Source organism: Dreissena polymorpha, chromosome 3 (assembly GCF_020536995.1).
Source record: "Dreissena polymorpha isolate Duluth1 chromosome 3, UMN_Dpol_1.0, whole genome shotgun sequence".
Lineage (NCBI taxonomy): Eukaryota > Metazoa > Mollusca > Bivalvia > Myida > Dreissenidae > Dreissena > Dreissena polymorpha.
In genome coordinates, this window is record NC_068357.1 from 81,573,555 (window position 1) to 81,588,757 (window position 15,203).

The following is a 15,203-nucleotide window of genomic DNA, read 5'->3' on the forward strand; positions in this document are numbered from 1 at the left end:
AATCTTTCATAATATTAAGTATGCAACAGAAAAACGGGAACCGGTATAAAACGTGCACCTGCATCCGAACTTCTAAAAAAAAATAGATGAGGCCCGACCTTAAATTTAATTAAAGACTATATTTAAATCATATTCCGTGAATTGCATTCAAATCTTAATGATGGCAGTCATGTTTATGCATATGTTTTAAGGTTTTTGTTACATTACGGAATAATATCTTTTCATTTATCGGATTTTTATGACAATGAAGCATGAGAAAGGAATAAAAAGCGTGTGGTGTAACCTACACATGCTGGTTCCCCAACATCTCTGACCTTTACTGTTATTTGTCTTTACAGTTCTGTTTCGGTGCACAAGTGAGGTGAGATAATTATAGATTTGTGTCAAATGTTGTTATTGTTCAATAATATGTATCAGAGTCAATGCATGTTACACTTCAGTTACATGTAAGCTGTATATCCCTAGGGGGTATACCAGTGAATGATTAAGCCGAAGTCTTTCACGAGTTTCACAAGGGAACGATAAAATTTGGAGAAAATACACCAACTTACAACTAATTAATGAACTTGCATTACAGATTGGTATTTTCGACGTATGGGTATTTTCGACGTATGGTTAGATTTTCGACTAACTCGCATTTTCCGATATAAACACGCGTCAAGCGCTTGCTCGTACTACGTCATTTGCACCTTTCATTAATCAGATGACCTAATTCATGTGTGTTGGGCAATAAAAACGATAAATAAACAATGTTGGGCAATAAAAACGATAAATGAACAAAGTCACATTCGTGCAAATAGTTTTTTGTCAATTTTAACTTATTCCTAAATAATGCCCATGTCATTATTAAATATTTAAATAGTTTCATATTATTTTTTTTGTAATTTCGTCTGTTTTACACACAGAACATTCCAGAATAGCCACATGCTTTTTAATAAATATGGTATACTGTTCGACAGTTAAAAAATTCCCGCTTAAAAAGATAATGTGTTGTACATATGTCAAACTCTATTAGGATTTCATATAACAAATATATGTACTAAAGTTAGAGACGTTAATTAGCTATTCCGTCTGTAGGTTGCGACAGTATTAAATAATTAGCGCATTTGACATTTTGAACAGTCTGCCATGTAGTGCCTAAAATATATTACTAAGGATAATCTATATTGGTTTTGTATCAAGTACAATATCGTACCTGCCTAATTAGATATACAAATATACACCATATGTTAAAGTCAAACTAGACGAGGAGAAAGCACCGAGTTAATTGCCAATCGCTTGATTCGCTGAGAAGTCATTGGGTATGCATGCGGCCAATTGATTGTTGCATGATTTCATGTAAATGGCGGGCTGACACCCATATAACGTCCGTTGCATACATCATACAACGTCGCCACCTTTGGACACGTGATTTTGCACACGTTTCCGTCAGAATTTGCACACGTTATAGTGGACTGATTGATGGTGTATATTTGTAGTTTACTTGAGTAAATGCAGGTCGGGCTACAAAGACCTCGTGAAGAGGCTAGTAGGACCTGTAAATAAACTCTGATACAAACAATGGCCAGTACCACGCACACGGCCGGATATTCCTGTCACACATTGCTTTGGGGCCGATAGGCCGCTACATTTAGTTTGTTGTCCAGAACATTTTACTAACATTGGAAAACGTAATGTTAGAATTAAACCAACAGAAATAAATCGCTATGAACACTGAAATGGAGTTGTGTAAGTTTATTATATTTCAAAGACTATGTCACAAGCCATTGTGTTAGGTTTGATATATTAATTCGTCTATCAGAAAATGCAACTTGTATGCTCCCGGTAGGGTGGCGTATAGCATTTGGACCGTCTGTCCGTCCGTCAGTAAGTCCATCCGAAAACTTTAACATTGCCCATAATTTTTGCAATATTGAAGATAGCAACTTGATATTTGGCATGCATGTGTATCTCATGGAGCTGCACATTTTAAGTGGTGAAAGGTCAAGGTCATTCTTCAAGGTCAAAGGTAAAAAATACAATCCAAGGGAAGTAATAATTAAGCTTTAAAAGGGAGATAATTTCTAAACCTGCCAAATGATGTATTGAAATTTTGTTTCAAAGCGCATGAAGCGGCGCAATAGGGGGTATGTGTTTCTGACATACACCTCTCTTGTTTATTTATATTTACCGGTAATAATATTTTTATTTCATCTGAGAGCAATGTGAACATGAATATAATGAAAATTACACTACAAAATTAAAAAATAAAATTGATATTTCAATTTAAATTGTATTGCACCATTATTCTATAACATTTGAAGAGGGCTGCTTAACTTTGTGGACTGTGTAATAGAGTAGTGAGTGGCCGCAAAAAATACCTTACATGATGTAGGAAAAATGAACAGAGAATGGCGTTTATTATGTTAAAACTATTGTTGGCAATATATTTGTTTTGAATTACCAACATTCCTTGTATGAATCGTTATGCATTTTATGAGTAATAATAAATCGCATCCTTACACCGGTGAAAATAACCAACACGAGGATGAATTATTTGATATACATGTACAAGATAAGTATTGATGCAAAGCATCGAAGGGCGTCGGGAATTTCAGTGTAAAAGGCACTCAATGAAGTTACATGGAACGATTTTTTTTCCACTGTAAATATTAATATATTGGCCGATTATTTTAAACAAAATAGAAAAAGATACTGGTATAACCATTTTCTATGATTTTGTGTTATAACCCCTAAATAACCATTACCTATGATGTTGTGTTATACCCCCCAAATAACCATTATCTATGATTTTGTGTTGTAACTCCCAAATATTTCATAATTCATTTTATTTACATTGGTTTCCTTTTTTTACTGGCATCCGTGTGCAGTTTTCATTAATGGAACAGAACTGTGTAGGTTTTTAAAAAATCTGCTTCATTTTGTAAGCGTTATTTCATATTTTTCTTAACTTCAAGGGGAAATGATTCTGAACTTATTCTTACGTTGCTGATTTACGATAGGGGTTGAGTACTCATTGATATGAAAACACTGTAAAAGTTTTAATGTGTTTACGAACCTCCCACCCTCTCACACATATATTTCATGGGCATAATAAAAACAAAAAATGGTTACAATAAAACAGCATATTTATTTAAACTAAAATGTCAACATCAAAACAAAAAGTTAGCATAGAACACAAATAAAATAATTTGATTCTACTGGGGCTCGAACCTTGGGCCTCTCACATGTGAAGCGAGCGTGTAACCACTAAACTACGGAACCGCTTGAAAAATCACCTTCTAACTAAAATATTAATAAGCTATTAATAGTCGGTTTAAATGTAAACCCGGAAGTTTAAACGCTGGATAGTGAGCGGGGTTAAAAGTCCATACCAAGGGGTCCATACCACTGGCAAGATACGGGTCAGGCCTGCGGCCTTTTATATGTGGTTCTTAAAAAAACAACTGTAGGAGGACTTGATAGAAATGAGACTGGGGTGCTGTGATGGTGCTCCTCATTGATAAGCGGCTGCTTCCTTTATCAAGACTCATTATTACAATTAATAATACCTGTCGCGCTTCGCGCTCTATAACGCCTTTATTAGTAACTAGGTGGTTGCTAGGATAGTGGAGCAAAGAAGTTTTGTTTTTATACAAAACCAGAAAGTTTCACCGGTTCGCGTATTTGCCTAGTCCCTGTGATGTTATATTATTGCCCAGTCCCTGTGATCAGTTATTAATTAAAACAATTAGCTTTGCATTATTGGCAATAAATGTTGTAGTAAATGTAATAGGCACAAATGCAATACTTATTTACACTAATTTACACAAAAAATCACCACTATGCAAGATATTCTGACAACAAAAATATATACATTGATCAGTAAAATAACTTCTCCTCCCATAAGCAAAAAACAACGTATTACATACTAGTCGCCGCACTTCAGTGCGACGCCAATAACCAAAAGTATAATTGATCCACCGGTATATCTCCGGAGCTGTGTAACAGCCAGTCGATAGTTGGGTCATCAAATTGAGACTTTGTGAAATACTGTCGTAATGATCGTTTATGCGAAACATATATCAATTCTATTAGAAGTATGCACCAGCAAAACTGGAGTTTACATATGTTTCTAAATCAGCGGCCCCAGATCTAAGGTGTCTTAATCAGCGGACCCAGATTATGGGTATCTGAATGAGCGCCCCCAGAAAACAGGTGTCTGAATTAGTTGAACTAGTTCATGTGTCTCAATTAGCGGACTCAGAACATAGGTGTCTGAATGAGCGGACTCAGAACATAGGTGCCTGAATGAGCGGACCCAGAGCATAGGTGTCTGAATAAGCAGACCCAAAACATAGGTGTCTGAATGAGCGGACACAGAACATGGGTATCTGAATTAGCGCTCCTAGAACATAGGTGTCTGAATGAGCGGACTCAGAACATAGGTGTCTGAATGAGCGGACTCAGAACATAGGTGTCTGAATGAGCGGACTCAGAACATAGGTGTCTGAATGAGCGGACCCAGAACATAGGTGTCTATATGAGCGGACTCAGAACATAGGTGTCTGAATGAGCGGACTCAGAACACAGGTGTCTGAATGAGCGGACTCAGAACATATGTGTATAATTGAGCGGACCCAGAACACAGGTGTCTGAATGAGCGGACTCAGAACACAGGTGTCTGAATTAGCGCTCCCAGAAAATAGGTGTCTGAATGAGCGGACCCAGAACATAGGTGTCTGAATGAGCGGACTCAGAACATAGGTTTCTGAATGAACGGACTCAGAACATAGGTGTCTGAATGAGCGGACCCAGAGCATAGTTGTCTGAATAAGCGAACCCAGAACATAGGTGTCTGAATGAGCGAACACAGAACATAGGTGTCTGAATAAGCGGACCCAGAGCATGATGTCTGAATAAGCAGACCCAAAACATAGGTGTCTGAATGAGCGGACCCAGAACATAGGTGTCTGAATGAGCGGACTCAGAACACAAGTGTCTGAATGAGCGGACCCAGAACATAGGTGTCTGAATGAGCGGACCCAGAACATAGGTGTCTCAATGAGAGGACCTAGATCTTAGGGGTCTGAATGAGCGGTCTCAGAACATATGTGTATGAATGAGCGGACTCAGAACATAGGTGTCTGAATGAGCGGACCCAGGGCATAGGTGTCTGAATGAGCGGACCCATAACACAGGTGTCTGAATGAGCGCTTCCAGAACATATGTGTCTGTATGAGCAGACCCACAGCATAGATGTCTGAATGAGCGGACACAGCACATGGGTGTCTGAATGAGCGCTCCCAGAACATAGGTGTCTATATGAGCGGACTCAGAACATAGGTGTCTTTATGAGCGTACTCAGAACATGGGTGTCTGAATGAGCAGACCCAAAACATATGTGTCTGAATGAGCGGACACAGAAAACAGGTGTCTGAATTAGTTGAACTAGTTCATGTGTCTCAATTAGCGGACTCAGAACATAGGTGTCTGAATGAGCGGACTCAGAACATAGGTGCCTGAATGAGCGGACCCAGAGCATAGGTGTCTGAATAAGCAGACCCAAAACATAGGTGTCTGAATGAGCGGACACAGAACATGGGTATCTGAATTAGCGCTCCTAGAACATAGGTGTCTGAATGAGCGGACTCAGAACATAGGTGTCTGAATGAGCGGACTCAGAACATAGGTGTCTGAATGAGCGGACTCAGAACATAGGTGTCTGAATGAGCGGACCCAGAACATAGGTGTCTATATGAGCGGACTCAGAACATAGGTGTCTGAATGAGCGGACTCAGAACACAGGTGTCTGAATGAGCGGACTCAGAACATATGTGTATAATTGAGCGGACCCAGAACACAGGTGTCTGAATGAGCGGACTCAGAACACAGGTGTCTGAATTAGCGCTCCCAGAAAATAGGTGTCTGAATGAGCGGACCCAGAACATAGGTGTCTGAATGAGCGGACTCAGAACATAGGTTTCTGAATGAACGGACTCAGAACATAGGTGTCTGAATGAGCGGACCCAGAGCATAGTTGTCTGAATAAGCGAACCCAGAACATAGGTGTCTGAATGAGCGAACACAGAACATAGATGTCTGAATAAGCGGACCCAGAGCATGATGTCTGAATAAGCAGACCCAAAACATAGGTGTCTGAATGAGCGGACCCAGAACATAGGTGTCTGAATGAGCGGACTTAGAACACAAGTGTCTGAATGAGCGGACCCAGAACATAGGTGTCTGAATGAGCGGACCCAGAACATAGGTGTCTCAATGAGAGGACCTAGATCTTAGGGGTCTGAATGAGCGGTCTCAGAACATATGTGTATGAATGAGCGGACTCAGAACATAGGTGTCTGAATGAGCGGACCCAGGGCATAGGTGTCTGAATGAGCGGACCCATAACACAGGTGTCTGAATGAGCGCTTCCAGAACATATGTGTCTGTATGAGCAGACCCACAGCATAGGTGTCTGAATGAGCGGACACAGCACATGGGTGTCTGAATGAGCGCTCCAAGAACATAGGTGTCTATATGAGCGGACTCAGAACATAGGTGTCTTTATGAGCGTACTCAGAACATAGGTGTCTGAATGAGCAGACCCAAAACATATGTGTCTGAATGAGCGGACACAGAAAACAGGTGTCTGAATTAGTTGAACTAGTTCATGTGTCTCAATTAGCGGACTCAGAACATAGGTGTCTGAATGAGCGGACTCAGAACATAGGTGCCTGAATGAGCGGACCCAGAGCATAGGTGTCTGAATAAGCAGACCCAAAACATAGGTGTCTGAATGAGCGGACACAGAACATGGGTATCTGAATTAGCGCTCCTAGAACATAGGTGTCTGAATGAGCGGACTCAGAACATAGGTGTCTGAATGAGCGGACTCAGAACATAGGTGTCTGAATGAGCGGACTCAGAACATAGGTGTCTGAATGAGCGGACCCAGAACATAGGTGTCTATATGAGCGGACTCAGAACATAGGTGTCTGAATGAGCGGACTCAGAACACAGGTGTCTGAATGAGCGGACTCAGAACATATGTGTATGAATGAGCGGACCCAGAACACAGGTGTCTGAATGAGCGGACTCAGAACACAGGTGTCTGAATTAGCGCTCCCAGAAAATAGGTGTCTGAATGAGCGGACCCAGAACATAGGTGTCTGAATGAGCGGACTCAGAACATAGGTTTCTGAATGAGCGGACTCAGAACATAGGTGTCTGAATGAGCGGACCCAGAGCATAGTTGTCTGAATAAGCGGACCCAGAACATAGGTGTCTGAATGAGCGAACACAGAACATAGGTGTCTGAATAAGCGGACCCAGAGCATGATGTCTGAATAAGCAGACCCAAAACATAGGTGTCTGAATGAGCGGACCCAGAACATAGGTGTCTGAATGAGCGGACTCAGAACACAAGTGTCTGAATGAGCGGACCCAGAACATAGGTGTCTGAATGAGCGGACCCAGAACATAGGTGTCTCAATGAGAGGACCCAGATCTTAGGGGTCTGAATGAGCGGTCTCAGAACATATGTGTATGAATGAGCGGACTCAGAACATGGGTGTCTGAATGAGCGGACCCAGGGCATAGGTCTCTGAATGAGCGGACCCATAACACAGGTGTCTGAATGAGCGCTTCCAGAACATATGTGTCTGTATGAGCAGACCCACAGCATAGGTGTCTGAATGAGCGGACACAGCACATGGGTGTCTGAATGAGCGCTCCCAGAACATAGGTGTCTATATGAGCGGACTCAGAACATAGGTGTCTTTATGAGCGTACTCAGAACATAGGTGTCTGAATGAGCAGACCCAAAACATATGTGTCTGAATGAGCGGACACAGAACATAGGTGTCTGAATGAGCGCCCCCAGAACACAGGTGTCTGAATGAGCGGACCCAGAACATAGGTGTCTGAATGAGCGGACCCAAAACATAGGTGTCTGGATGAGCGGACCCAAAACATAAGAGTCTAAATGAGCGGGCCCATAACATATGTGTCTGAATTAGCGGACCCAGAACACAGGTGTCTGAATGAGCGGACTCAGAACATAAGTGTCTGAATGAGCGGACCCAGAACATAGGTGTCTGAATGAGCGGACCCAGAACACAGGTGTCTGAATGAGCGGACCCAGAACATAGGTGTCTGAATGAGCGGACCCAGAACATATGTGTCTAAATGAGCGGACCCAGATCATTGGTATCTCAATGAAGAGTACTGGACCAGCGGTATCTCATTTAATGATCGGTACTCTAAATGATGGTTCGCTATACTGAACGAAACTAGGCCATATGTGTCTCAATAAGAAAGGTTCTCAAACACATGCGTCTGAATAAAATGAGATCGTAGCTGGAACAGATTTGTCTGCATGAAAGGATATGACGGACCTGGGCCATAGATGTCACAATTGGAGGTACTACGCTATGGGGGGGGGGGGGGGGGTAGTGGAATGCAGTTGTCTGAATGCAGACCTAGAACATATGGTAATGATAGAATAGCTCAATGAGCGGGGCTGTCGGATAGAACGATGCTCGAACCGAGTCATTTGAATGATCTGTAATGGATAATATGCGTCTGATTGAACATACGTGTCGGTATGAGCGGTACTGGAACATAAGTGTCTGTATGAACAATGAATGAGCGATACTCGAATGAAGGTGTCTGGGCGAGTGATACTAGGCCGTAGGTGTCTTAATGCACCGACTTAGAATATAACTGGACCATATTTTGTTGAATAAACGATATTCGAAAATATATGTCTGAATGAACGATGCTCGAACAAACATGTCTGAATGAGCGATAACGAAAAAAAAAGATATATACACACGATACATTAACGTAAGCGTCTTTGTGAGCGGTACAGAACGATGAATGGGCGTTAATGGAACATATACATGTAGTTGAAGAAGGAATACTGGAACATTTTATAGATGTATGACGTAAATCTGAATGACCCCTACAAGTTATCATTAGAACACGTGATTACCGGTAAGCTGCGCTCTGTGAAAACAGGGCTTAATGCATGTGCGGAAAGGGTCGCACCTGATGAGCGGACTGCAAATGCTACTCTGAGACAACACCAAACGCATTTAGAAAACCCCCGTTGTCTCAGAGCAAGGCTCATGTTTCTTACGTCCCATTCGTGAACTACTAATATTGTACTGCACTAGCATACCATAGGTGATTAACCTTTTTTTGCAATTGGTATAGGTTTCGATTCCTTAGTTGTCAACATCGAGTTGTCAGCTTCGAAAATGTTATTTCACGTAAGGAAACGCGCGTGTTTTCGATTAAAAGCAACATGTATTTAAATTTGTCACCGTTATTTAGATCGTATTTATTATATCCTATGTGCAATCATTCGCTAAATATTGCTTTATTACATGATCATATTTTACAAAAGTAGCTATTGAAGGATAACAACATCGAAGTATTAATTATCGTTCCTGTGGATAAGTAGCTTTAGGATTAATCTTGCTCATATTGAGACATAAACAATTGTAAACTGTAATCACAGTTAATCGAAGGGTGCCAGCTAAGTTAAGATAGCCTAGATCAGGATTTTGAATAGTACATGGCATTATCGCTGGAGTTAAATCCGCCGATTACATAGGATGTGTTTATACAGCGGAAATATGGCAAAGAACTTTAAGCCGTGTTAGGAATTATTTGAGAATTAGGGATAGAGTAATAAAACACATATTCAGGTCAAAGTGTTAAACATTTATTGTTGGTAGAAAAGATCTGATCAGAAACAAAAAAGCAACAAAACACGCGCTGACGTTCTTTTTAAGGACAGGATTTATGTAAAGGTGAGTTTTTTGTTAGTCTGACGTCTAAATGTGCCATTTGTATGCAACGTGGTGAATGGTAAAACTCAGGTCGTGGTGACCCGGTACGTGGTAAAATGTTGATTATTTGGGTATAACATTTTGATAACCGTCACTTCGTTAATGCCAACATATATATATTCCGATAAACAGTCGTTCCCAACAACGGGAATATGATAAAAATGTAAAGTATTACATAATAATACCCCCCACAAACGAAGTTTAGGGGGGTGTATAGGAGTGAACTTGTCTGTCTGTCGGTCGGTCCGAATAAAGTGCCCGCTGTCTAATTAAAGTTGTTTTCATCCGATCTTCACCAAACTTGGTCAGATGTATCTAGATGATGTCTGGGTCAATTTCGAAGAGGGTCATGCCGGGTCAAAAACTAGGTGACGGGGTCACTTAGTGCGTTTTTAACATTGAGCATGTTGTCCGCTATCTAATTCAAGTAGTTTTCATCCGAGCTTCACCAAACTTGGTCAGAAGTTGTATCTAGATGATGTCTAGGCCAAGTTCGAACATGGGTCATGGCAGAACAAAAACTAGGTCACGGGGTCACTTAGTGCGTTTTAAACATTGAGCATGGTGTCCGCTCTCCAATTTAAGTAGTTTTCACCCGATCTTTACCAAGCTTGGTCAGAAGTCGTATCTAGATGATGTCTATGTCAATTTTGAATATGGGTCATGCCGGGTCAAAAACTTGGTCACGGGGTCACTTAGTGCGTTTTAAAAATTCCGCATGTTTCCGCTATCTAATTCAAGTTGTTTTCATCCAATATCTTCACCAAACTTGGTCAGAAGTTTTATCTAGATGATCTCAACGCCAAGTTTGAACATAGGACATGCAGGGCCAAAAACTAGGTCATGGGGTCACTTAGTGCGCTTTTTAATATTCAACATGGTGTCCGCTCTCTAATTCAAGTAGTTTTCATTTGATCTTCATCAAACTTGATTAGAAGTTTTATCTAGATGATGTGTAGGTAAAGTTCGAAAATTGGCCATGCTGGGTCAAAAACTAGGTCACGGAATCCCCTTTTTTAAAACATTTAGCATGGTGTCCGCTGTGTTTTCTTGTGAAGACAACACGCAAAATATTCTGCGTCAATGCGGCATGTTGGGGTATTTGTCACGTCTGTGACAAAGCTAGCTCTAGCTTATCACAATTGTGAACATTTATAAAGCATGGTCATGATCTGTGCTTAAATTACGCTGAATGAAGGCACTGTCGTCCAAAAACATATTACTTTATGTAATACATGTATGTTGATTCTGATATACTCATTATGCGCGTCATATGAACAGCTGCCTGACAAACAAACCAGCAGACCTCATCACATGGCTTAAGATGCACACGAAATTCGGTTTCATATTGTTTATACACGGTATACTTGTTATGAAAAGATATCACAAAACAGAGATCGTATGCTAAAAAAGACTCAGATGGGACTAAACCGCCTTTATTATTCTTACACAAAAGGGTAAAGTTATCTTAAACAACCAAAGTTTGCGACAAATTAAAAGTACTTGTTAATTTACACCTATCTGTACCAGTTCCTTTGATTAACATTTTCAGTTTTCCCTACAAAAAGAGTGCAATACTCAGGTATTTCAAAATCTGCGAATAATAACCGGGCTTAATGCATGTGCGTGAAGTGTAGTCCCATATCGGTCTTTGCTTTCCGCCTAAACTGGATTTAGGAGAGACTTTTTGGTAAAAAAAATGCCATAAAAGTTGGAAGTGTCGTGTCTGTCTGCACATGTTAATCTGTGGCGATATTTTACGCAAATGCATTAAACCCCGTGGCCTTGATTGTAGGTTACCGGTTTTCTCTGAATATGGCATCCAAGGGGCCAGCGGCCATACAGACCCTGTTTGAGTTCACTTGCAAGACGCTGCGTGGCGAGCTCGTGCCCCTGAGCAAGTTCCGCGGGCGCGTGATTCTCGTGGAGAACGTGGCCTCGCTCTGAGGTTCGACTGTGCGGGATTACAGCCAGATGAACGAGCTGGTTGCCAAGTTCGGCAATAAGCTCGTTATCCTGGCGTTCCCGTGCAACCAATTTGGACATCAGGTGAGTGAAGCCACATGGAACTTAAGGAAAATACTACATACTTATACTAGAAAAATATATTATCATAGCATTATATTTTGTATACAATATTTTTCTTAAAGGTTGAGCGCAGCAGCACGGCGCAAACGCAGACATGTCTCTCCTACCACGCTTTCAAAATTCAATAGTTTATCGGTACATAGAGTGACTGTATCGAGTTCGCGCTCCTGACACGTTTTCACGAAATACGTTTTTGTTCGTGCTGGGTTTTGAATAAAAAAGCGCGATTTTGTAAGCGGGCATGAAAATACAGTACTAGGAAACACAGTTTATGCCTAGATGTTCCAGTCTCTTGTCCATAGTCAACTGATAAACAAAGTTGTCATTTCATCCAGTCCCGGAATAGGCTAAGAAGGCAACTGCCAACGGGCCCCGCGACTTTCAGGGGCCACATAAGACCATGTCGAAATTATTTTTACGGACCGACTTTTTCTGGATAAAAAGTTAAATGCGTAAATCTAGAGACTACACGTGACAGTTTTCTTAAATTCTTAATCTAATAAGTATAATGTCGTATTTGGCATTTCGGTATTAAAATGACATTTTTACCTATTTAGGATATTGTCACATTTTCTGTCGTGCTAACCTGGCACTGGAAGGCTTATTCAAACGGGCGAAATCGACTGGGAAATGGCATTCTTGTAAGCACTATGCCAACTAGTGGCACCTGAAGTTTCCCTGCCCATGGGCCTCCACGATGCTAATCTGGCACTGAATCCAGCCACGGAACACAGGGTGCCAGTAACGGCAAGTCTGTATGGACAATGACGCAATTCACGTTGTATAAACTTAAACTTGCGGTTTGAAAAGTGTCCTGTAATTTGAATTTCGCACGTGACTTAAAATGCATAAGTTGCATTTGACTTAGAGTCTTTGCACAAAGATGAAATTACTATAACGCGCAAATGACAAAAGCACATGAACAAGCGTGATGTTTAATCTAGTTCTCTTCCGTCTTGAACAAATCAAGTGCGAGTAAGCGAATAAAGCCATGTAATTGCCCAGATTAAACAAACGGATGTATGCCTAACTTTAAATACTTTTGTAAATGTATTCATCGACATGAATTACATAACCCGGGCATCTGATAAAGTACAAAGTACTAGCATACACGCAAATAATAGTAACCAGGTCTAAAAATCACGAGCAATTACGTACGAAGGTTTTGTTTGTACGTACGTTTCTTGTCACATATTCTAATATATTGATATGGACATATTGAATATTAACTGCTTCTTGTCTTAAAAGAAAAACATTTTATCACTGTCAATAATGTAATGTTTCTTATCTGAACATACATTTTAACTATAATACAGAAGGTCATTGCCAACGAATCCACCTAGTATCTAATTTAAGCTGGTGTTTGCTCTTTTAAAATATGTTTTCTTTTTTATTAGTGCCTTGATCTATAATACTCAGTATTTTATGTATGTGTATTATTTTTATGGCAATTGTTTAATCAAAGGTCGCAATGGCAATCTGGTTTTTATGATATGTCATAGAAATCAACGCTTTTAATATGATAGGAATAGTTATTTGTCAATTTGTTACATATTTTTTTAAATGTCTATTACAAATCTGTAAAGATTGGCCATGCATGTTTATCATATAATATTGTATCTGTATACATTGTACATGTCATGGATTAGACAATAAACTATTCTAATAGAATATCCCCAAATATAAACCATGAAGAATGTTGAGTTAAAGGTTGTGGTAATAATAAGAAATTCCCAACCAACTTATGTTTGTTATATTAAAGGGTATTATCTGTGCAATATTATGTATTCTATACTTTGGGAAATACTATCAGATGCCATGGGCTAACTAATCGCAATAAATATATGAAATAACGACCTATTGGCACCGAAATGCATATGTTAGTTTTGCTTTTGCTGTTGTTTTTTTACTGAAAAAAAAGAATGTTGAGAAAGCCATTACGACCCTCCCTAAAGTACGCACCCTATTAAATCTTTCCGCGCTATTCCAGGAGAACGGTAACGGCGAAGAGATCTACAACTCTCTGAAACACGTGAGACCAGGGGACGGGTTCGTTCCGCAGTTTGAACTCATGGAAAAGTGTGACGTTAACGGAGCTAGCGCGCATCCAGTGTTCGAATTTCTCCGTACCCGGCTGCAGACGCCGAGCGACGATGGAATTAATTTGATGAAAAATCCGAAACTAATTATATGGGAGCCAGTCACTAGGACGGATATAGCGTGGAATTTTGAGAAGTTTCTCGTGGCGCCGGATGGGACCCCATTTCAGAGATATAGCAAACAGTTTCACACGATTAATTTGAAGCATGATATTCAGCATCTTATTGATAAGTTCCAAATATAAATATATTTATTAATAAATTAATGTACAATTAGCTTTATTAACAACGTTTCATCTTAATTTTGTAAATCTTTCAATGCATTTAAGGGTAAATTCTCTGGAGTATTACTTTAAATTTAATGAGGAAACAGTTTTAAATGCTATGCAAAAAAAGTTCGTAATGGTCTACTCCAAATTACTGTTGTTATTATATATTAAAGCACATATTCTTCTTTAACACTTTCAAAATATTCTTTACATTATGATGTGCGTTGAATGTCAAAGCATGACATTGCCCTTTTTAATGTCAGTCTAGTAGAAAGTGTACAATATTGTGCATTCAAAATAGGTAGTTTTACCCAAAGTTGTTGGGCTGGCAAGTTGGGACCCTTGCCAATTCACTGAAACACTATCACTTATTCTATCAGTGTTTCATAAAACAAAAATTTTCATCACTTTGACAAAAAATCTAATATTATATATAGGAACATATATATTATATCAGGAATTGTTTGTTTGTCAAAGTGATGAAAAATGTTAATGACACACTGATAGTGTTTCAGTGAATTTGCCACGCGTCCAACACTTGTGGTTTTACCATGAACATCTTAAATGTTAAGTTAGTATACAACTAAATGTATTAGAGGTTGTTAAAAACATGTTGCTATTTTTGTTTACAATGATTTATGCTTGCTGGAGTGAATTTGTTGATGATTATTCTATTTACATGTTTGTGCATTGACTATTTTTCAAAGTGGTGTGCTCATGATTGGTATATCATAAACCATGTGCAGTGATGTACCAGGATGCTTGTCTATACTTTGAGAACTAGTCGATTTAAAATAAATGCTCAATACCCGTATGTTCTTTATCATGTGGCTGTTTGTTATTTCCCTTTATGTAAGGCAAAATTTAAAGGGATAAAACACAAAAAGATCAGGATTCATACCTCT

General features: G+C 39.7%; 1 protein-coding gene across 2 annotated transcripts; it reads left to right on the forward strand.

The window, feature by feature from the left end:
- The first annotated feature begins 233 nt into the window (after positions 1-233).
- On the forward strand, positions 234-15,112 carry LOC127874971 (glutathione peroxidase 1-like). 2 transcript variants are annotated; one of them, XM_052419698.1, is made up of 3 exons: positions 234-361; positions 11,638-11,891; positions 13,921-15,112. In XM_052419698.1, the coding sequence occupies exons 2-3, from the start codon at positions 11,658-11,660 to the stop codon at positions 14,272-14,274; spliced, it is 588 nt and encodes a 195-aa protein (XP_052275658.1). In that variant the 5' UTR covers positions 234-361; positions 11,638-11,657; the 3' UTR covers positions 14,275-15,112. The 2 variants fall into 2 exon arrangements, with proteins under 2 accessions (XP_052275658.1, XP_052275657.1); XM_052419697.1 differs by lacking the exon at positions 234-361 and adding an exon at positions 9,471-9,803.
- The last annotated feature ends 91 nt before the right edge of the window (positions 15,113-15,203 follow it).